This window comes from Chelmon rostratus, chromosome 11 (assembly GCF_017976325.1).
Source record: "Chelmon rostratus isolate fCheRos1 chromosome 11, fCheRos1.pri, whole genome shotgun sequence".
In the NCBI taxonomy this organism is placed as follows: Eukaryota; Metazoa; Chordata; class Actinopteri; order Chaetodontiformes; family Chaetodontidae; genus Chelmon; species Chelmon rostratus.
This window is the reverse complement of record NC_055668.1, coordinates 5,187,015-5,211,079: the sequence shown is the minus strand read 5'-3', so window position 1 is coordinate 5,211,079 and position 24,065 is coordinate 5,187,015. Positions and strand designations below refer to the sequence as shown.

The following is a 24,065-nucleotide window of genomic DNA, read 5'->3' as shown; positions in this document are numbered from 1 at the left end:
GAGAGCACAGGCGTGGAGCTCACCGGGGAGCGGGCACGACGAAGCGGCAGCAGCGCGCACCGGCAGCGGCGGTGCTTCTCGCAGTTAGCACGGTCGTTTCGTGGTCGGGTGGGAACCCGTTTAAGATCTAATAGGACTTGAGGGGTCCTGTTCGTTTTGCCAGCCGTGGGAAGGATAACTCCTTCACGGCCAAATCTGGGAGTACCGTCACCGGCGGCTGGGAGGAGGGGGAGAAAGATGCAGTTCGAGTCCGACTCGGTGAGCCGCGCAGTCCGCCTCCGACGCTGGTGATGCCCGCCGCGCGGGTATCACCGCCCAGCAGCAGCGGCAGCAGCAGCGGTAGCAGGGGGAGGAGGTCAGGACAACAGGGCGTCGGGGGGCCGGTGATGATGGTGGTAAGGTCGGGATCATGGCAAACGGAACCGGTACTATCATGTTAAAATGCGTCGTGGTCGGAGACGGTGCAGTGGGTAAAACGTGTCTTCTGATGAGCTATGCCAATGACGCCTTTCCAGAGGAGTATGTGCCCACAGTCTTTGATCATTATGCAGGTAGGAATACAATTGTTCTATTATTCTGTTCATCGTGAGCGTCTAATAGCACCATGGCACGCTGCACTGCTGCTGTTCTGTGTTCTCTAATCATTTCTCTGATTAAAATCCAATCAGAGTGAATGTAGGCTTGCCTGAGTGAAATCCCTGTTTCCTCTGGCACTCTGTCTCTAACTGCATTGGCTTGCATCTGTTGCTATAATCAAAACCACTTGTTTGCCTTCTTCATAGCAGAGAGGGGTTGGGGACTCTGATCCCCCCTCCCTTGCTGCTCCCCCTCCCCACCCTCACCCTCTCTCCTTCCTCCTCTCAACTGCTCTTTGTCATTTCCTTGCAGTGAGCGTCAACGTCGGTGGAAAGCAGTACTTGTTGGGACTGTATGACACAGCTGGCCAGGTACAGTGTATTTTTTATTTTTTTTTGTACCTCTGGCCAGGTGCCAAGCATGTCAAGGACACACTCACACATACTCTCCGTCTCTCACTCTATCTCTATCTCGGCCTTCCCATGTGCTCCTGGGACCAATAACTATCCGTCGATGCCTCCAACACGCCCACAGGCTTCATATTCAGGCCAGACGCTAAGCTGCAACAGGTGATGGCTTTCGCACATGGGTTTACTGCCAGAGTCTGGTGAGCCCTGGACAGTGATGGAAGTGAAGGGGTTTCAATAGTTCTATTATGTGCAGAACAGGGCTCCTATGTCCAGTAGTGATGTCACAGGTTTGTTAATAGGGCTGCCTATTGCGTGGGCTTTTTCTTTACAATGTGCCATTCAGCGGGTAAGAGTTAAAACTGTGGTGAAAATGCCAAATGCATCTGGCACACACACACACACACAATAATGATTCCACTCAGCAGAAGAGCCAGTGTAAACACACAAAGACAGATGAAACCATGTGAACACACATGACACAAACAGGCTCATTCTGGCCGTCAGCTCCATGCCACTAGAACTCCCAGACTAGGGTTTTAGGGCAAAAATGATGATTTAGTCTGTATGACAGCTTAGATGATTGGACTAGAGCTGAAGTGTGTAGTTAAGCCGTCAATTAGTCGATTGACACAAATTAATCAGCAGCAATTTTGAGAACGGATCAACTGTTGTTGAAAAATGTTGGAGGTTAATTAAAAATGACAATAATTTGTTTGTTGCAGCTGTAGATCGGTCATAGTCTAACTCATTAACTCTCACATTTTAGGTGACACATTAATCCTGTTGTTTTAATGTTAAAATCAGAAATATTAAAGGTCCCCTGTGAAGTTTTTGACCACCAGAAGCAATGTTTTTACAAGCGGGCCCCCGATTTGTTTGCATTGTACATGTGCTCGACCCGGGTGGTTTTGATGCTGATCCACAGTTGGCAGTAGTACACAATACTGGCAGCAGTATGCATACACACAGAAAAGCTGAATATAAACACAGCCTTTATTTGTTTACAAGAAACTCCGCAGGGCACCTTTAAGTGTTTGGACTCCCTTCAGCTATGCTGCAAGGCTTGTCAGCAGTGGTGCTACCGATCCTGTGCCCCAAGACCTTTAACCTCCCGTCTTTCCGGCAACCTAAAACTGTACACATGTCAAATGCTGAATAGTTAACGCTTTCGTCAGCGCCGTACTTAACTGTGTGAAGTGAGAGTGAGTCACAGTCTGAAACCTGATCCGTTCATCCTTAAGACAAAAACTAGGTAGTGGAAGGTCAGGTGGGGGATATTCAGCCGTCTCAGTTCTGTTCATTCATGAATGCTAAATGCACAAGTTCCAGGAATAGCAAATCACAGCCACCCTCCCTCCTTCTTCCTACCTGTAGCTGCGCTATATTTTCTTCTCCAGAAAACAGATGGTAAAAGTGCTACTACTCGCTTGTAAAAAGAGGAACACAACCTTATTGTCCATTCTGCCGTGTTTGATAGGGTGTGTGTGTCGGAGGAGCGTTTGTTTTTAGCTGAATCAGAGCGTCTCTGAAATGGAGAAGTTCTCCCAGATGTCTGCCGTGGGTGCTGCGGGCCGCCGAGAGTAGAGTTACTGCTCTTCAAAACGCGCCCCCTCCACCGCCCCCGACTCCGCTGACCTCTTTATGTGGAGCACAAGGCCAGCTGGTAATGTTTATAGCTTCAGCATCTGATCAAAGACCTGGCGCCCCAAAGAGAGAGGGAGCGAGAGAGTGAAAGGAAGACAGAAAGAGGAAGTGAGAGAGGCAGATGGGGGAGGAGGGGGGTGGACCTGCTCAGAAAGTGGATAAATTCCATCCTCTCAGTTTCATTTTCTTTTGCCTTTCCCTCTCTCAGTTTTTAATTTGAAAGTCTCCCTTCACCATCTCCACCTCTGGCCTGTGCTACACATGTTCGATTGGCTGAAGCTCCCTGTAATGTTTGTGTTCCTGGCGTGGCTGGGGCTCCCACAATGCTTCACTGCTCCATGAGGGTATGGGCAGCATTGCAGATACATGCTGTCGTCGCGCCCTCGTCGGATGGGAGTCCGTGCTGTCACGTCGGTGTAACATGTCAGGGCCTCATAATCACGGCTCCGCACTGAGCCGAGTGCCACTGTGCTCTCTCTGCTCTTGATACTGCCTCCCTGCCCGCTATTGTCTGCACGCCGCCACGCTGCTCCCCCAGCCGCTGCCTATTGAATTATTCCATATGGAAGGTCTGCGAAGTCTGTTTTGCTGAATGTGACGAGGGAACAGAGGGGAAAGTCTTTACTTATTCATTCATTCTCCTTCTGCTGCTTCTGCACTCAAGAAAATCCAGCATCGCTGGCGGAGGAGGAGCAGGAGGAAACAGGAAGTGGATGCTAAGTGCTGTGGTACCCGAAGGAAACGCTTTAAGGAGAAGAACTCAGGAGTTGTGAACCTGTAGGACCCGTGTCCTGCTGCCCTATTAACCTGCGCTTTGTTGTTGGACTGTTCCTCATTTGCTCAGCCTTTCAAATGCTCTCACACTCAACTGCACATCCTGTAATCACTTTTACCACTTCACTTCCCCCAATGTAACCCCCTCTCTCCTTACTGTTTGGTACGGTCTGATGAGTCCTTTTTGACTCAGCAACCCAAAGTGGCCCAGTGACCCTCACACATCCCAGTGGGAGTGGGAGGGTGGCAGGTGGGGATGGGGGTGAGGGTTGGAGGCGGAGTGGAAATGGTTTTACCCAGCTGGGAGCCTGTCACCACTCTGCAGGGATACTATAGACATGCCTCAGCTCACACTTTCAACTTCTTTGATTCTACAGTTATGAGCTATCGTCCTGTCGGGAGGGAAGATCCTCTCTTTTAAGGCCAACAACTATTTTCATTTATCAATAAGTTTTTCAATTAATATATTCAACTTTCTGACTAAAAAATGTCAGAACATAGCAAAGAATGTCATCACACTTTTTCTGAGTGCCCAAGGTGAAATACCAAATTACCAACAGTTAATTCAAACCAGGCAAATGCTCCAGGGCCCCGGACGCTCAGGGGACCCAACGCTCAATGCCATGCCATTGTGCACACTCCTCAGTCAAATGGGCCTAGGGTGTTTTCACATCTGCGCTTTTTAGTCTGGTTTAATTAGCCTGTGGTTTGTTTTCCCCCTTGGTGTGATTCATTTTTCTGCCATATGTAATTGCAAAATATAAGTATGCTCCTTTTCGTGTAGTCTAATTGATGCTCTGTACCGAAAGACAACAGGGCAAACACTTAATTTTCCCACGGAAGTGGGATGAACCAGGTGTCAGTAGAGGCCAGCAGCTCATTTTTGGTCTGGAATAAATGACTCAGACAATTAAAGTGCCTCTAGTGATTTAGTATTGCACTTCCGTGAAGTTGGCAGACTCACATGAGGCATATTTGAAAAAGAATGGTCAAAATCGATGCAACAAAGACCTGAGATACCTTGACTTTTAGTCCCTTGTATAGATCAAGCTCAAAAACACTGAATCTTACAATCCCAAGATGCAACAAATAGTCTACCAACCCATAAATCTACATTTTTCAAACTTCTCGTCTCAGTTTGTAACACAAGTATACTGCAAGCTGCATTTTCCTTCTTGTAAACAAGTCCTGTGAAAAGAAAACCAACAATGCACTTCTCCATCTGCAAATACTTACAGACTTCACTCCCCTGTCTGTGTGCACTGGTTCCTACTGCAACCAAAAGCAAACCTTACTCAAACAGGACCAATAGTGCATTAACTGGGGACTATTTTCACCTGCATATCCACACGCGTCTGGTCCTCTAGTAAGTATTTCTGTATTTAAGTATTAAGTATTTCACCATGATGGTGTCTGTGAGATTGAGTCAAAATAAACTATAGTGTGTGGTCATGCTAATGAAGGAACATGTGTGGCCCATCGATGTGTTTTAATAGCCTCTGGATGACAATGAAGCTCTATGGAACAGAGGAATAGATATATCAGGATTTGGATTCACTGTTCAATTAGTGTTGGTCTTGTCATAAGAAAAATGCCTTATCCTTCCCCCTTCCCCTAATGACATCATAAGGGACTTCAGAGTCACAGAAGACATTATCCAGCTGTTTTCACAGCCTGAGTATTGCTTACAGTGGTGAGTGAGCCAACCATTCTTGGTAAAATCAGTGGAATTTCTCTTTAGATAATTTTCAAACTTGTTGATTCATTTTCTGTTCATCAGCTTATCAATTAGCCAAGTAATCATTTCAGCACTACATTATTTTGAATTAGTATATTTTGATTTTGTAACATTTTGTTAAAAGGAGGTGAGGCCAGTGTGAGAAGGACGTGTATAAAAAGAGATCCTTCAAATGAGTTTTGAAAGGTGTTAATTTATGTTTTACCACGCACAGTTTGTACCCCTGCTATTAACTGCCATTAAAGGCGTTATTTTAGGTCACTAAACTGTCAGATGTTCGAATGGAGTGTGGCAGGATGTTCTCACCATGCAGGCATGAACAGACAGGGTGCATCAGTGCTTGAGCTATGATTAACGACCATTAATCACCATTAAAGGACCCGTTAAATAGAAACGAGCATAAATAGCTTTTTTTAAATAATTCCCGAGGTTAAATCCAGTTCTGCTAAATGTGCAGATTTGCAGATCAGAGACAGAAGTTTGCGAATAGAAGCGCCTATGTCTGGGCTTGCGTTCCCACCCGGCGGCCATGTTAGAGCAGGCATCTCTGACTCTGTTGACACAGCCAGTTTATAGAGCCCCGAGGAGGCGATAGGAGCAGAAAAGCAGAAAGATAGAAAAGAGATAGCGGTGTGGCGGGGGACGCTGGAGGAGGGAATGACTCACTGATATCATAGCACTCATATGTCACTGAGTCAACAGAGCACAGTCACACAGCGAGGCTCACACTCTGGCCAAATCAAGTCTTGATGAGTCTTGCCTTGATGAAAACGTATGGAAGTTAGTGTTAATAGATCACACACACAGCAAGCCACTCTTGCTTTCCTCCCTTTCCACTGATCATAATATTTACTGCACACTCCTGACCACCTTGGAAAGACTGGCACGCAGCGTCTGAGTGATGTACTCATGAACTGTTGAACTAAACGAATAAGACTGTATGACATACATCTGGTGGAAACTTCTATCCAAAGCACCTTCACAGCAGCATGAGTGTAAACACTTCTGGACCCAGCGCTGATCAAACCTAAGATTGAGTATTAGAGCTACGTGGGAGCATCCAGTCTGTCTGTGCCTCACTATATACACTCGGAGAGGCTAGTGGGCATGCTGTCATTGGCAGTGTGTCAGGGGTGCACTGTGAGGGAACAGCGTGAGGGGCAGAGATGGGTCTCAGAGACGCTCGGGGCCTGTTTACAGTAAACTGCTGAGCGACTTCCACTGTGTTCCTTTATGTCCGCGGCTTGCCGGGGGATCGGAGGATTCGCTTGTGCAAGCAAAGGTCACGAGCACACAGAGACACATAAACACACACGGTGTACTCGATCCTGTGCGACAGATATTGTGTATCAGTGGGGGCAGCGCTGAATGTATGTGAGTGCAAAAGCACCCAAAGAGGGTAAAATGAGCTGCATAATGTTAGTATCAAAGTGGAGAGGGCAGCACTATGTTGTTATAAAAGATACCAACAATATATATTTGTTCACTCTGATTATATAGATGTAGATATCCCTTTAATATTTAGACCATAATTGGAAATATTGCAAAAGAATGAGTCAGGATTGCTAATTAGCCAAAACCAGACATTTCCTCTTAGTTATATATCACAACGTAATCAACTGATCATGAAAGATTCAGTCTTGAAACGTTAGTTTGACCAAAAACTTGATGAAAGATCCACTTTTTTGGGTGCTTTTGCTGAAGTATAATGTCTACCACGGTCACCTGCTTAGCAATAGTGTGTTAACATGCTAACATTTGCTAAGTAGCACTAAATACAAAGTACAGCTGAGGCTGATGGGAAGGTCAGTAGCTTTGCGGGCATTTGGTCATAAACCAACAAAAACTGACCTGATGCACTAGAGGAAAAGTGAAGGGATTGCCAAGTTGTTACAACTCGAAAACATGAGTGTCTGTACCAAATTTAATGGTGATCCATCTAGTTGTCGAGACTAAAGGCCAAAAATGTCACCCTCATGGTGGTGCATAATCGTTTGGAATAGAAATCTCAGGAAATATACACTATCAATCATGATCGAATACATTTCAAAAAGTCAAGTGAGTAATTATTAATGGATAGGACAGCTGATAAATTGTCTGCCAAACACTGTATTTACATAAAACGATAAAACTCATTGATTTGCAACAGTGCCCACAATGACCAACACCCCCGACATATTAAAGGGATGGACACCACAGTATAAACATTATGGCCAAATCCTTGAAGGTTTTATCCATATCACACATCGGTCTTTATGTTCTTTCGCCAACTATACGACTGAAAATCAGACATGTCTGATAGTGTTTGTGAATCAGCCTTATAGTTTCAGCTTGCTCGGCGCACCAGATGGTTTGCACTCATTACTGATCTATCACATCAGGACAGTGTCAGGTAAACTGTCGCTCACAGTGAAGTTACTTAAAGGACTGCGATTGTCAGAACACTCAATCATCTCTCGTGACTGTCCCGAACCCTCCGAGAAGTTCACAGCAGCCACTAAGAATGATTAGAAATGCCTGCGTGAGCCAGCTCTGTGAAAACCTGTGAAATACTGCACTCATTTGGAAGTAAGAGAATGAACAAATCACATTACATTTATGAATTATATCCACTTGACCCACTCCAGTGAAGCGTAGTTGAGTCATCTGCAGGACGAGCACAGGCGTAAAGATTTGTATGCTGGTTTCATCATCTACTCCCATGGAATATAAAGCCAGTATATCTAAAATTCATAACGCAGGCAACAAAAGATGACACACTTGCCTGGCTGATCTACGGCTGTTCGGAGAATCCGCTGACATTCAGGTCATTTGCATAACCAATTCCCTAATGCGTTTGTGTGAGAGGGACTTTGGGTTATCGCGGTGTGATTGTATTGGACTGTCCTGTGTGTGTTTGCGAGAGAATGGGACTTGCTGAAGGCATCGGAATGAGAAACTGTCATGACAGCTCTCGCTTGTCCCATTGCAACCGTCCCTGGCACAGTGGGAAGTTGCATCCAGTGCGCTTTGATTTCAGGGATGTGGACAGTAAATTTTCCAGACAAGAGAGTGAGGCTGATACACTTGGTTTGAGTTGTTCTGGTTGAGTCAAATCTAATTACTGGAGATCCATTGATTGCCCGTGTCTTGGAGCTAGCAGCAGAAAACCATCCCAGTGTGTGCCATCAGAAGAAGGAATGAGATGGGTGATGAATATTCATATGTGTGCAAGTCGGACACTCTGTCAAAAGGGTTTATCTTTGGTAAGGACAAGAGAGCGCTTGATCTGGCGCACAAAGGACAATCTTGCTTCTGTGAATTAGCCATTTACGCCACACAAATATCTGAGACGGCAGCGTGTCTGGTTTTCAGTGTCTTGTGGCGATGCCTTGTGCTCAGCTTGCATTAAAGGACTGTAAATGTGAAAGAATCCTTAATTGTGTCCGTCAGAAAGGGAGGGCGAAAGAGAGCCACTCTCATGTGAAGGTCATCTTCTTCACATTCCTTCCTCTTCATAACTAGTTTTAAAGTGCATTTTTGACTGTGTATCATTTTATCATAAGCAACATCATTGGTATGAAACAGCCAAGGAGCTGGCTAAGATTAGCGCAAAGTCAGCTCTCATGGCTCCAGCGAGGAGTAAAAGTCTGCATTTGCAGCTCATTTTCAATAATTCATGAGAATAATTTCTCAGATATTAAGAAACAGAACTGCATTATGTCTGCTCGTCGGTTCCTTTATCCCCGGCCACCCTGACTCCTCCTCCTCCCCTGACCGCGAATGTTAACCAGCATCGTCTCATCTTCTTCCAGGAGGACTACGACCGCCTCAGGCCGTTGTCCTACCCAATGACCGATGTCTTCCTCATCTGCTTCTCGGTGGTAAACCCTGCCAGTTTCCAGAATGTGCGTGAGGAATGGGTGCCGGAGTTGCAGGAGTATGCACCCAGTGTCCCCTACCTGCTCATTGGCACCCAGGTGAGCGCTGCAGTGCTCTGGTTACACCACAGGTGTTCACGCTCAGCTCCTCAGCTGTGTGATTTTTTTATTCATACATGTAGTATATGCCTGGATATTCTGAGATACAATGATAAAATCTGTACCTCAGCTACATTTTTGTCATTTGCAACACAGAAAATGAACATTCACATTTTGAGCCTGAATTTTGCATCTAGATTGTAAAAGAACAATGATGAAAGCTCATCTGGTTAGAACAGTTTTGATGGACTGGGTTGAAATACTTCGTTCCTCAATAAATGTAATGATTAAAAACATAAAATATTCATTTCCTGATTGTCACAATAGATCATGTGAATGCCACCTTACTTTGCCAGTTTTGATAGCTGTTTCTTATTGTGCAGCCTACTAACTGCTGTCAAGAGTGTTGTTTCATAGAGCCAGCGTAATCACAGATGCTGAATCTCAGATGCTGAGATTCAGAACAAGGCAGAACAGCGCGATGGTAACTCTAGGTGAGGTTTCGCTGGGTACATTATGCAGGTCATGGTGAATCACTGCAAGATGCCAATAAAGCTGCAAATGAAACTGCACCAGTTGATTGGTTCCAGTTCGGGCAAAGGAACCTCAAGTTAGAGAAGTGGGAAGTGGCCAGAACTGTCACATCCAAAAGCACCGTGTACCACCACTGATTTAATATGGCAATCAGGCCCAGTGGACGATAAACAGAAATGAAATGGCCAAACAGCTGTCCCACACCTGGGATTTGGTTTCATTTGGTTTCATTCTGTCACAAACAAACCAGCAAACTTGTTCAAATATCCCTTGTCTTCATTCATAGGTGTCTGTTAGAATATAAACCCTGTCCAAAATGCCATTTGTCTGTATTTGCAAATAATTTCTAATAGTAATGCTACAGTATTATTGCTAGTATTGGTACTACTACTAATATGTCATGTTTATAATTAATACTTAGACATGCATGAATTGTTTTTTTTGTTTTTTTTTGTTTTTTTACTAGCTGGGTCAGTGGAATAAGCTGTAAACACAATTCACATCTAATCACCATGCAAAGTTGTCGTGGCTAACATGTTAGCAAACAGCTACCCATCCAGCGAGCAAGGAGCAACATCAGCATTGATTGTTTTTGGTCTCCACCAACTCCTACACTACGCTGCAGACCTCAGGCTGATGTGGCTCACATGGGGTTAGAAGCTCTGTGGTGGTGCCGCAGCCCTCCTGCCAAAAAGTTAATTATTAAATCAGAAAAATTTAAACCAGCAATTAACTTATGCAAAGATGCTAAAGCTGGGCTAATGTCTTGTGATCTTTGATAGAGGAAATATTAAACTCACATAGATGTTAAGGGATGACACTGATCCTAAGTATTGGCTTATTTCTTAAGCATTAAAGCCCACTGCCAATACCATATGTCCTCTTAAAAATGAGCTGACTTGTGGGGGATTTTTGGTCTGCGTTCCCAGGCAACCAAATGCCAGTGCAGCCAGGGCGCAGCAGTGATGAGGAGGATGGAGTGGGTGTCTGATTTATCTTGTGTCAGCTGATGTTTACTGGCCTTTTATCAATTCCTGTCATAACTCGCTCGCTGCACGTCTGCTGGATGCTGATGTGCGCCGTGCACATGAGCTTCATGACAGCGAGCCGCGAATCAGACCAATCAAGAAAAGGGTTAATGAAGGTTGCTCTCAGAGAGATTGTGCAGGTGGATGCATTTATCATAATTGGTTATTGCTGCGATGGGGATGAGTTGTGTGTGTGCTGAGCATCGCAATGAATAAACAAAGAGGAACCTTGTGGTTGGCTGTGAAATCGCTTTGCACAAGAGCAGGAAGTGTGGGCCAACACAGCTTTGTTGCAAAATGAGAAAACAGTTATATAGTTCAGCTCACATGGCTGCATGGTAATAGTGACTTAGCTTACAAGAAGTGTCCCTTATCTCTTTCAGATTGACCTTCGTGATGACCCCAAGACCATTGCCAAACTGAATGACATGAAGGAGAAGCCCATCGCCACTGAGCAAGGCCAGAAACTAGCAAAGGAGGTTTGTATGTTTGTCAGACTGCAGAGGTGAAGTAACACGCGGCTGGTGAAAGAGAGTAGAAGAAGTGTTGTAGAAGTTAGCTGTCAGGTCCGGTTAGATTCCTGCGTGTTGATTTGACCCGGGAATGCCTCTGTAGGAATTTAATTTCTTCAGTGAAATGCCTGGAATCAGATCTCTGTACATTCTTTGCCTTGAAATCAATCCAGGAATACATTCTGGGTCAACATGGATGCCCAGAGGAGTTCAAGGCTGTAGGACGTAGACACCAAATGTGGTCTGTGATTAATCGCTCCTGTCAGGCAGAAACCGAGGAAAAAGTCAACGGTTCAAAAATTACAATCTAGGCTCATTTAAAAGTTGACGTCCATGCAGTTTTGGCAACGCGAGATAGGATTTCAGTGGAATTGAAGTGTCATGGGAGTCAAGTTTTCTGAGGTCACAAGGGTCCATGTATGATAATTGCGAGATCTTTGAAAATCGCTCAAATTACAGCTATTTCCTTCAATGTGAGCCGTATTTTACCTTGGACATTATTACCTACAACTCTGTTGTTGTCCTTGAAAAAATCTGCTCTACGTGGATAGAGCAGGGTTTTTATAAATTTGTTTGAATCATGAAATGTGACTAGCCCAGCCCTAAAAAGAATCCCCGGCAACCTTTAAAAAAACCCAGAAGGTCGTTTAACGACACTCCACTTCAACACTTCAAACTCCTCTGCATGAAAATGTGCATGATAAAAGCGATTTTTACAATATATGACATGCTATGACATGCATGCTGACATATGATTTCTTACTGAGAGTTAGTTGAAACGCTTCATATTGTGAATATGAGCCACTTCCAGCAGCTAGTTGTCTTATTTTAGCATAAAGGCTGGAAACAGGGGAAACCGCTCATCTCTCTCTCGAAATGTAAAAAAAAAATCTGTCTATCGGCTTCTGCAAAGCTGCATGACTTCTCATTTGTCATCAACACCAAAGCCAAAGTGTAAAACTGACTGTTTGAGACTACAGGCCCCCTTGTTTCCAGTCTTATGCTAAGCTAAGATAACCGGCTGCTGGTGGTGGCTCATAATGGCCACATAGCTAGAAAGCTTGGTATTATTTTTTGAGAAAAACAGATGCGTAGCTCTGTGGCTTGAATGTGAGGAGAATACTTGGCACAACTGGGGCTGAAATGCGACATGACTGGGTTTATAGAGAGACGTCAAACGTGTAACATGTTGAGTGTAGGTATTCTGGTTGGAGGACACTGTTCTGATTGTATTTTCCTGTCAAAGAAAGAAAATGTTATCAATGAGGGCATCCGGTCTATGTTGGTGGTCAATCTAATCCAATAAAACTAGAACCAATTAGATGCCGTTCAGAGAGTGACGGTGGGGCTGTCCTACACAGACCAGGCACTGGAGGTATTTTTAGGTGCCAAAGACCACATTCACCATGTAAATGTCCATGCACATGACTTGACAGTTATAGTATTAACAGGCACTTTTACTTTGTAAAATTGCCATCATGCTTACATGTTCAGGTGTGTGTCAGAAAGGGTCTACAGGCCAACAAATATACAGTCGTTTCCTATCGGCTGCAGATACACAAGAGGTATTTCAAGTACACGTTAACAATGGCTGGTTTTTCTGCGGTTGACCCGACTCACTATTGCTCACTACTCACCATTAGCAGCTAAGGTTACCCAATAAAATCAACCATAGCCAAAGCAAATGATATATTATTACAGTGCTGGCCACATACTATCATAGTGTTAGGTTACAGAAACACACTCAGTGTTCCTCGCCCGCCTGAGCCTCTGCTTTGCTTCAGTGATGAAGAAGAGTGTTGTATGCTGTGAATGCGATTGTTAAAAAGCATGATGTCCTCTGTAGAATTAAATATAATGTCAAGTCATTCGGCGTGTTTTTGCACTTTCACTTTCATATTAAATGAACAAACGATGTATGACGTGTCGGTTAGTTGTTCACCTGTATCTCCAGTCTTTCTGTTGAACTAAATTAAAGGCTCCTGCTTCACAGTCACTGAAGAAATGAGAGTGGTATTGATCTTCTCATATAACTCTCAGCAAGAAAGACCATGTAACTACGGTCTAACTGTAACTACAATAACTGCTCGATGACCCGCATATTGTACTGGAGTTTTTTGACTGAAAGCCCATCCTGTCTTTCACTCTCCTCAGATTGGTGCATGTTGCTATGTGGAATGTTCAGCTTTGACCCAGAAGGGCCTGAAGACGGTGTTCGACGAGGCCATCATCGCGATCTTGGCTCCCAAGAAAAAGAAGGGAGCCCTGAAGAGGAGACTGGGACCCCGCTGCATCAACTGCTGTCTGATCACGTGATACATAAACCCAGAGATCACTCAGCGAGCGACCATAAACCAAACCTAGACTGAGGGCAAAAGACACCAGAGAAAAATGCACAAAAGAGAGGACTGAAAAGGACAAAACAAGAGCTACTTTTAAGCTGCAGGGCTCTTGAAAGGCCATAACTCTCTCCTGCTGTCCAACACAAGTTGAGGATGCAGTTTACTACCAAAGGAGCACAAAACCCAAGTCAGTCTCTTCTTCAAAAAGACTTGTTGCCTCAAAAGTACCTTCTTTTATAACCATTTTTAATCAGTTTTCCTGTACAAAATTGTTGTAAGCTGTCATGCAGAAAACACAAAGTGACATGACAGTTTTGAGAGAAATGCTACATTTTGAGGAGTTCATATTATTTCTATGCTTTTGAAGGATAGATTGTGGATCTGTGAATCTCTCAGTGTAGGAGCAGATGTTCAGATTAGGAGAGAAAGCTTGCAGCTGATGAATGAGAGGCTGACTTAAGGGACACTGTGACAGTGACCAGGATACATTTCTGGACATAAGGGCCCAGTTTTGTTTTGTTTTTTTGTTTTTTTTAACTTGTGCTACAAAGACTCTGCTGGCCCACAAAGTCTATCAACACCTATTTGTCAGTTGAGGACGTGCAAATGAAACCACACAAGGTGCTCTGCGTTGTGTGGGGATAACGCAAATGAGTGAAATGCTGTTCAGTCAACGCATTTTGGACCTGGGACTGTGTTATGTTTTAGAGTCTTGTTTCTGCCTTATGAAAACTCCATTATTTTATAGTGTGGCATGCCAAAACATACTGTAAGTTAGGACTGAGGCTGAGGTCTTCATCAGGAACTGAAGAGGTTTATTATCCATTTTTAAAATATATATATCCAGAGTTTATGATTCTATATCTCGAAAATGGAGATGATTTAGTATGTGCAAATATTATTTTATCAACTGATAGCTTACCTTTTTTGTTGCAGTTTTGTTATCATGCAATAATGTGTTATCATATTATCACCTTTAAGAAGGTTTCAAAAAGAGAAGAAAAGGGATCTCATTTTAGAAATGAAACTCTGATTCATATCCATCGTCCAAAGAAATCAAATGCACACTTCCATCGCAATCAGGTGGCTAAGGTGACCCAATGCTGTATATCTAATGCACAACATGAAGCACAGTCGGCGCCTCTTCATTTCCCGGCACAACGAAGCACATTCCTCTGCTTTTAAACGCCGCCCCTCTCCCAGAAAAGGTGATTGAAGCACAGAAGATGCACACCGTTCCATCAGGCACAAGCATGAGCATAGCACACTATCCACCACGCACAATCACAATCCATCGGATCTCTAAAATACTTACAAATATCAGCTTGAAACACAGGAAAGACAGCGATTGAGAGGGTTCAAGAAGCCAGCTGTTCGTAAGGTCAAACTTGACCCACTTTTTACTCAGTGGAGATTTACATCAATAAATTGAAATGGGTTGCACCACAGAGACTAGTTCTTATGCTGAGATGAGCTGCCAGGCGTAGCTGTTGCATCGTGTCAGCTAACTGAACCAAAGGACAAAGTTAATGTTCGCTTCAAAATTAGGTTTAATAATGACGTCATACCTGCCATTACAAAAGTATCACAACTTCAATTTCATACATCACTTTGCCCCCTCAAACTGTTATTGTTCCCAGTTACATCCCTTCATGCTACAGTGACTGTACAGATGTTTCCTGTTTTAATGGTGCAACCTGATTTTAGTAAATCACTCACTTGCTAGTAGCTAGTAGTCACTAAGAAAGGATTTTACACGCAAACTTACCGATGGATTTACGAATAGCTGGTGCCACCCAGTCTGAACTGTGGAAGTCAGTCCTTCAGCTGCGTTTGAAATCAAACTGATGACCACATTGGAAGTGATGAGGTCCTCACATGATAGCTGTGAAACGTTTTATATAATGTATGGAAACAACATTAGTTTGACCACCAACCGTGTACCAATCCTGTCTGTCGAACAGCGGGTTATCCCATAGGAGTTCATTGATCAATTAGTTGGTTCAATTAGAACCTGAGATAACATGTGAAGCTGAGCAGGATTTAGAGAGTAGCTTAAATATTTATGAGCCCCCACAACAATTGTATGCAACAAAGATTTCAAGCCTACATGTCTGTAATACTGTGGGTAATAACTTGGTTGTGACTGAACTTTTCTTGCAAGCCAAACATCCAAAATATCGGCTGTTCTTGTTTCTATGTGTTTGTTATTGGCTTTTTCAAGCTTTTTTTTTTTTTTTCAAGATATTAATCAAAGGTGCCAACTCTTGCTAAATGACTTCAGTTCATTTTCTGTTCCGAGTCAGATATGATTGATTAAAGCTTTAATGTAAATGGTGCTCCTCCTCTGTCCCAGCCTGCGTTGTATAAACTTTCTTTTCGAGCAGCAGAGTGGATTGCAGGGTGAACAGCCTTCTCTCGCGGACAGTTTTTGCTTGCTTACTTGTGTGAAGGTCCACCCTCAGGATCCAGGACCTAAGTGCCGCAGCCACCAATGCATTCTCCCATTGATGCTCCTCTCTTCTCAATAAATGTGTTTACTGTGTTAATAAGCTGGCTTGGAGGGTTTAACTTGGAGAGCGTCACATGTGCTGTGGAACGCATTTGTGAAATTAACTTTTTGTTTATTCCTGGAACTAAGGGCATTCGTGTTCATTATGGGTCAAACATCACTGGGCTGACATAAACAGGTCAACAGAATTAAACACTGAGGCATGTTTGAGTGAATACACACAAATGCTTTATGTTCATTTATGTTTGCTTTTATATTGGAAGTTTTTTTTCTTTTCAGCCTCTTAAAAGTTGGTGACATTTCATTAATTTATTCTTAATGCCTGAACAAGCATGAGTTATTTTGATCTCTGGAGCATGAGCGCCACTTGCTGACCACTTTCCCTCCTTTCTGCTGGTTACTCGGGTATTAGAGGGCACTTTAACATGTTAAGTTAAAGGTCCAGTGTGTAGAATGAGCTCTGTGTCGGGAGTCACGTGTCATAATTCATAGGGTCAGTGCCTCATTAGAAGGCCACTTCTAAGCACCATACCATGTACCAGGAAGTTCTTTTTTTACTCATCTTCTGCACGTGTTATCTAATTAAATGCATGTTAAAATGCAACACTGCTTTTAACGATCGTGCAGCTTAATTTTATTAAAAACTTACTTCTAGTTCATGAGTAGTAAGTATACGTCCCACACAATGTATGGAAATGTTGGATGCAAAACTGTTAATGCTTAAAATGATGATGCACACCGTGGAGGCCGGATTCATTGGCATGTACCTGAGCCATGTTTTAGATATTACTTCATATTAACAGACTCATTCCGATGATCTTTTAGATGAATTCCTTGGATCTGATATTTCAACTGTCTTAAAGAGCTAGATAGCTGGGAAAAAAAAGGCATTTGGCTGAAGTAAGACCTCAACCATCCTCAAGTGGAGACAGATGAAACAGCATTTCTCTGAAAAAACTGGCAGATACACATATTGGAAAGCTCCAAGGGTGCTGAATGTTTTAAAAAAAGTGGACATTTCCCTCAGTAGAACTGCCCGCTGGGATCAAAACTTCTCATTTCTCACATGTCAGAGAAAAAAACTCCTCCTCCTTTTAGGAAGATCCCCAGCATGACACTTCCATGACTTAGTGTAAAAGGGCCAAACCACTTGATTCACATTAAAGAACTTTGTGTTGCAGCATTTTTACAAAAATGTAGATGACTATGAGACTGTAGCACCACATCTTCTCCTATCCAGGAGGTCTGTATCTAAACTGTGAAGACTCAGCTCTTAATTACATTCATTCGGTGCATATAGAGCATCATAAAAACCTATTGTTTACTTTGCATGAACAGAATTGCCTTAATACAGTAAAACCCCCCACACATATTGGATTGAAGATCCAGTTTCTTGTTGTTGTTTTTTTTTCTTCTTTCATATAAAGTTGAGTCTGTTCGGGAAAAGACAAAGACTAGCTCTCACAGAGCTTCAATCACTCACACAGCGCCTCACTGAACTGCTCCTGAACTGTGGAGAAAAAAACACACTGAATGCAACACAGAGGGGGAAAAGACAGGAGAGACGGAGCAGATGAAAGGCCTGAATCAAACCTTTGTTACCTTGGAGCCTCCTGCTGAAGATCTCAACAATTCTGGGAAATATAATATAAAAAATAAAAAATAATGTAGTTTTTTTGTTTTGTTTTGTATTGCTTTAGCTGTGTATGTGGTTTGTCAACACCTGGCAAGGTTGCTCCGCGACCGCTTTCTTTCGGAAGGTGTGTTCAAACAACTCATACTATCAAAAAAATAAAAAAGAATAAGCTGAATAACGCTTCTTTCAGGAGGAAGAGTAGCTCTGTATTTCAGCTACCTTGCCAAAGAAGGGCACCGAATGATGTCCACAGAGAGAGAGCAAATCCTGTCCTCCACAGTCACCACCTCTTCATTAAAGATTACATTGCTCAAGATGGCTGTGGAGATGGAGTGTGAGGTAGCCTATTCCTCACTGGAGCAAATAATGATAGAAATTAAATGTGACAAATGTGTCCCCTTTGAAGTCAGTAAACAAGGGAAACAAGCCTTCAGCACATGGTGTTTCTTTTGTTTAATTATGGCCATAATGACATGTCTATGCTTAAAATTGCGTTTACAGAATCCACAACTCACTTTTACAAAAATAAGATTTATAGAATTAAGACCTAAAATGTTTGCCACTACTGCATTTGTCGTGTCAAGTGTTTATCCTCCATGCGTGCTCGCCTTGGATCGTGTCCGGGAAGCCTTTTGTGAAGAACTGCATGGCTTTGGCCGCGCGTAACGGTGTGCGTAAAAGACCCTCGCGCTCGGTGTTTTCTCCTAGCTCGCACAGTATGGTGCTTTAAGCTTTCTCCACGCAAAACAACTTGGTCGAGTCTACAGCTTCCTTTCACTCTGTCTCCTCTATGCACGAATGACCATGTTTAGACTCACTGCACCTGCTCAGCTTTATAACCACGGCCACATTCCCGCTCACCTCTGTGGCGTAGTGACGCTCCATTCTGGCTCTTGGTCCCCCTCAGTGAAAGGCGCTGCAGGATGCACTTAGATGGGGCCCTGTGGTGAGCTGTTCCATCCGTGGTTTCAGCAGGGAAATCCCCTTTTATTCTAAAAGCCGATGGGAGCCCCCCCCCCACGTGATGCTGTGACTCATCAAGCATGCACAAGTTTTCGGGAGTAAATGGCCTGTGATAATCCGGATTTCCATTTCCGAAAAGGAATGAATTCATCATAAAAGTTGTATTTGTTTTATAAAACTGTAGTTATTATCTTTAGTGCGACGTGAGACTATCACAGTCTAACTATTCTGGCAGATCATTATTATGCTGCTTATGTGCTGTGACCTTTTCTACATCTTGGGGATTTCATGGAGAGGCGTAAGGACTTGTCACAATGACACAACTGGCAGTTTATTAGGCACACTGAGCTTCTAAGACCTAGCGCAGTCTAATACGAGAGTGCTGCAATGAATCCTACATTCATTCAGGTTATAATGTTCAGTTTTTGCTAGAATCGTATTACAGAGGTGTTGATTCAATTTAGTGGAATTTATAAAGGATGTAATTTATGCTTCTGTTGGATTGTATTGCATTATACTGAGAGGTGTTTCTAATATTGTTGATATAAGAGCGGTATTAGAAAGTATTAGAAATCTCACAGTGTATGATCACAGCATTGTCTGTCAATGCATCCTGGTGATGACAACACGTGAGACTCAAAAGGAATCTGCCAACATCCAGCGTGACCAAGCCAGACACATTAGAAATAGTCATATTGTTTCCAGTATACTGGACTGAAAATGTGTTTCACAGTGCAGTAGACTGCATCGGGCTGATCAAGATGACCTGTGTTAGTTCTGCACCAGCACCAGCTTAGTGGTGCAGTGACCAATCAGTTTCAGACAACAACAATCACATCCAGTTAAGACACTCAGGTTTTGCCTCTGATCATTATGCTGCTGGTCATGCTGTCTGCTCCAACATGCTGTTGTAGTCGTTTGATGTGTTGATTATTTCTCCTCCACAACCTCAGCTTCTTCTTGTTCTAGTTTCTTTTTACCATATAAGGTGATGGTATATTTTGCCTCGTGCATTGCGTGTATCTCAGTAATATGTGTGTTGGGTTCTGTAGCCCTGGTGGATTTATTGTTTTCTGAGTCCTTCACTGCTTCTTAGATATACAGGGAATAGAGCTGATCCTGCAAAATAAAAGCATGTAGTTTAAATCGCACATATCCATCTAATGTACAATTTAAATGGCACACATTACTATCTCAGAAAAACCATCACTTAAGAGAAAATAATGGCCATGCAACATTTCTAGGTGACAATTTGTTCTTGAAAATTGATTCCAGAAAATAAACTATGCAGGATTGTCTTAATCTTTTACTTTCCCAAGTAGGCAATGCTCTCTTTTCCAGGCAGGCCCGATTCACACTCACAGTTACAAATTCAACACCTGGAAGCTGCCCAGTACAACCACAGTGCTGTCCGGTGAGCGGCTCCACTTAGTGCTTGCGATGAAGCAGGGACAAGAGCTGCTCTTTTACTTTTGTCCCGCGAGTCTACGGATCAAACCCACTTCTTGGTGCTTGTATCATTTTGCAACAAGATTAATAGGAAAAGCACAAAACAGAGCAGCATTAATATTAATTTCACATTGCTTTTGACCACCTTGCGAGTGTAAGGCAAATATTCGCTCTGTCGTAGCTCTATATTTGGTCTCCACCAACTCCTCTGGGACATATCTGACTCTCTCAATGCTAAATGCTCCGCTGTGTTCACCAGCTATTCTCCAACTGTGTCTGTCTGCTGTTTGCTGCTTTGTACACTGCATTTTCAAGCTTTTTTGCTGAAAACAGCTGCCTGCAGCGAACACAAACAACACTATGAGAGAGGTGAGAGTGAACCAAAACGGTCAAGTTGTGGGACAGACAGCTAAACCATGAGCTGGAACTCACAAGCTCCATAAAGTTAAGGGGAAATTAAGACTCCGCTGATAATTCTCTGCAGATTCAACGCTACAAGCAATCCCTCTCACATTGTCACGCTGTTTTCTCACTGGTGTTTGATACTATAACATGCCCTCTCAGTGACAGAGTGTGAATCCTAAACAAGAGATCCTGAGAGTTATTTGCACTGGAGATACATGAAAAATGACACCACATACTCTTTTTATATTTATTTTCTACAAATAAATTGGTGCAATCATGAAAAGTTATAAACACAATAAATGAACCCAATAATGCTTGATGCTGCAATTGTGGTATATGGTTTGCATGCTGTTAATTGTGACTGTCATTAGCTTTTTACTCCAGGCTGTTATTATGTGACTTCCTTCAGTTACTTCTCTCTGGACCTCAACCCAAATCCATGAGCTGCTGCTCTGACAGTGATCTCCCCTCACAGCCGTGGAGCTCTGCAGTTCTTCAGTCTCCTATCACGCTGATCGCTTCAGTTATTCTCTTTTGCTTATTTTGGAAGCTTCTTTTGACACTTACTAAATTTTCCCTTTTCCTTGGTCTGCTTCCATGATCGATTTCCTCACTCTTGTGTTTGCCAATTCTACAAACATTTCCTTGGACCTCGTGTCTAGTTTGCACAAACTGTTTTGATTGTTAAAGTCACACTTATACTTGCAAAGGCCCAATGTATTAAAATGTTACTGAATATCACTGATGACAATCATCTAATGTTAAAAACACTGCACTGACTGCAGTGCATCTGCTCACACAAGTACTTCCTTATTTATGTAGAGATAGAAGTTGATTTTGTGACTTTTATGTTATTAGCAAAACATACAATACATCCAAGCACTGAAATACAGTTTATTAATGAGTTGATTAGCAAATACCACAACAGCATCAATAATAATCATAAAACTTTTAAGGCACAAGGGGTCTGTAAACGTGATTTGGATGTTTCACCCTGCTGCCACTAGATGGCAACCTTGCCTTTGTCAACAGGTGAACAACTACCTACTGTTCAGCAAGATTTATACAGCACATTCAAACCACTATTCATTGTGTTCAATTATTTTTTGTTGCTGTTTTCACAAGTCTGGTGCATGTATTTTTATTCTGAACAACAGTTTTCTTTATATGAACTATGAATATAAGATATCACTTTCTGCTGTAGCATCTGAATATAGCATCATATTATTGGCATGACTTTTTAAAATCTTATTTACTTATATTTTTTAAAATCGTATAGACTTATTTTTAATCACTTTATTCAATAAGGGACACAGTAGATAAAACAACATTCAAACTAACGTAAAAGCACCTGAGCACCTCAATTATAATACAAAAGCTACTCCCAAATTAAAAAGGACTGGATATACATTATCTCTCATAGCCAAGAAAAAAAGGCAGACTTAATATGAACAACGGTCTTAGAAAAACTGGAATGAGGTCAGAACAAAAAGCAAAAGATAACAAAATAAAAAGAATTAAAACAGCAATTCCAAGATCTGACATGGTCAAATAAACTGTTAATTATTCAGTTATCGTATACCCTCAGTTTCAGTGGACTGTAAAGAGAGATGTTGGACCAAACAGTACCTTTATCTAACTGTAGTCCAACCTCATTTACATAAGGGTTCATGTTCCACCATTTCTTTTGACATCCACCACCAGACCTCAAAAACATTTATCGTATACTTTTGAGGTACGAGTGCTGAAGAACCATAATGATTTGAATATGAAATATGGCACACAGCACAAAAAAATCCTCATGTACTTTTCTTAGACACTTTACAAAGAAATAAAACACTAACACCCTGCCAAGCGTCTGCATCTATCCATCTATTCAATATCATGACTGATCTGCATCCAAATCTATTTCTGTACTGAGTGCCTGCCCATGCCCAAACATTACCTGTCAACACATATGATTTGTTTTAGTTTATTTGGATGTCAGACTAGTAGCTCGCTGCCATAAATCTAAGTTTACTATACACTTAAACCATATTCTACTCTGTGATTGACACCTTACCTGAAACCTTCAAAACCATCCTGGCAGTATAAACTCCACCAGCTGCCGCTTCAATCATTCACAAATATGCAACTAGTGTCATTGTATGAAAATGTAAACAGTCCTTATTAGAAAGAGTCAGGTGTGGAGGCTGGAGGCTTTATTCTCTTTAGCTCAAGGCATGTTTCTTATTTTAAGTCCAACTGATGTGAGACTATGGTATTATCACCACCAACTGATTCACACTCATTCACTCTGGACACATGAGTAAGTTATCATGTCCTCATTGTGGATTGCTTACAGATGACACAGCATAGACCTGGTAGGAGAGGTCTATGCTGTGACTAAAATAGTGTGAATCACTCCTGGCAGAAGAATCAGTGCTAATGCAATTCTCTTTCATTTCCTTTCATAAGCACAAATTAGATCAGCATCTCGGAGATGTAAAAGCTAATGTGTTCGGACTGCTGGTGATTTCCCCTGAACTCAACCTCGGCCCCAGCTAACTACTACATTACTCACACCACTTCCACTTCCCATTACGCCTCGTGTCATGTGCTCATGAATGATCCGACTCCAGGAGATGACCTCATGTGTGGGTGCGAGTGGCTATGAATGCTCCTTTGAGACGTTTTGATTGTTCTAAGATTTAGTCTGGTACAAGCTATGACACATATTCACTGGTCTGGGCTATGTAATGCAACATCTCATTCCCCAGCACCTTATGAGGATGGGTGTTTTAAGCGTTTGGCTATATTTCATCTAAGGGCGCACTAGTTTTTACCAGCCTACCATTTCCAACAAAAAATACTACTAGCATTAGCTTTTTTTTTTTTTTTACAGGTAGGATCGTCATGGCCAGATCAACCTGCTAGGGGTGCTGGGTCCCACCTAAGCCTCCTTTCCTCTCACTCTCCATGTTACCTGGCCCCAGGCTTGCTGTGTGGTAATTTGACTGATTACAAATTATTTTGGGGAATATGAAACACTGAAGCACAAAACTGAAATAATGAAGATTAAAAACTAGATTTTGACAGTGTGCCTCGTTCACAGGGCCATTCTAAAGACCCCTATCATGTCAGTTACTACTGTGTTTTAGGCCTTGTGGTGCTATCTCAAACACATTTACTATTAAATCAGCAAACACTGCTTGGTAAACAGCAAGCCTAGAGCTTTCATTCGCCCCAGTTTTGCTGCCCTGTGTTGAACACTTGGTAACGCAGCCTTGGGTATGGTTATAGAGGGTGGGGGGCATTTAGTGAGAGTAATGTGATTATTATGATCATTCTAATGTGAGCTCAAACTGCCCCTCTTTGTTTTGGGTTTTCCTGGCTTCTGATTCAAAGCACCGCCGCTGTTCTTCTTACCTGGATGACATCAGTGAGTCAGTGGTCCGTCTCTCAACCAGCATCACTTCACCTCTCCACGTTTCCAAGTAGCTGCCAGTGGAAATCCTCATCCTCCTCTCGGTGTTCATTGGTGGCACGAGACGCCCATCACGCGGAGCCAGCTCCGGGTCATTCCCTATCCGCGTGCTCTGGC

General features: G+C 42.7%; 1 protein-coding gene across 1 annotated transcript; it reads left to right on the top strand.

Annotated features, from left to right (window-relative positions):
- Window positions 1-16,189, top strand: LOC121613473 (rho-related GTP-binding protein RhoQ). The gene is made up of 5 exons (XM_041946834.1): window positions 1-551; window positions 889-947; window positions 8,937-9,101; window positions 11,047-11,142; window positions 13,330-16,189. Exons 1-5 carry the CDS (start codon window positions 410-412, stop codon window positions 13,489-13,491), a joined length of 624 nt encoding a protein of 207 aa, XP_041802768.1. The 5' UTR covers window positions 1-409; the 3' UTR covers window positions 13,492-16,189.
- The last annotated feature ends 7,876 nt before the right edge of the window (window positions 16,190-24,065 follow it).

What these genes read in the sequence shown, in the direction of transcription:
- LOC121613473 (XM_041946834.1), top strand. Translation starts at nt 410, where the DNA reads ATGGCAAACGGAACCGGTACTATCATGTTAAAATGCGTCGTGGTCGGA. An exon ending in ACCTGCTCATTGGCACCCAG is followed by an intron (nt 9,102 to 11,046) that starts GTGAGCGCTGCA and finishes TATCTCTTTCAG; the next exon opens with ATTGACCTTCGTGATGACCC. An exon ending in GCCAGAAACTAGCAAAGGAG is followed by an intron (nt 11,143 to 13,329) that starts GTTTGTATGTTT and finishes CACTCTCCTCAG; the next exon opens with ATTGGTGCATGTTGCTATGT.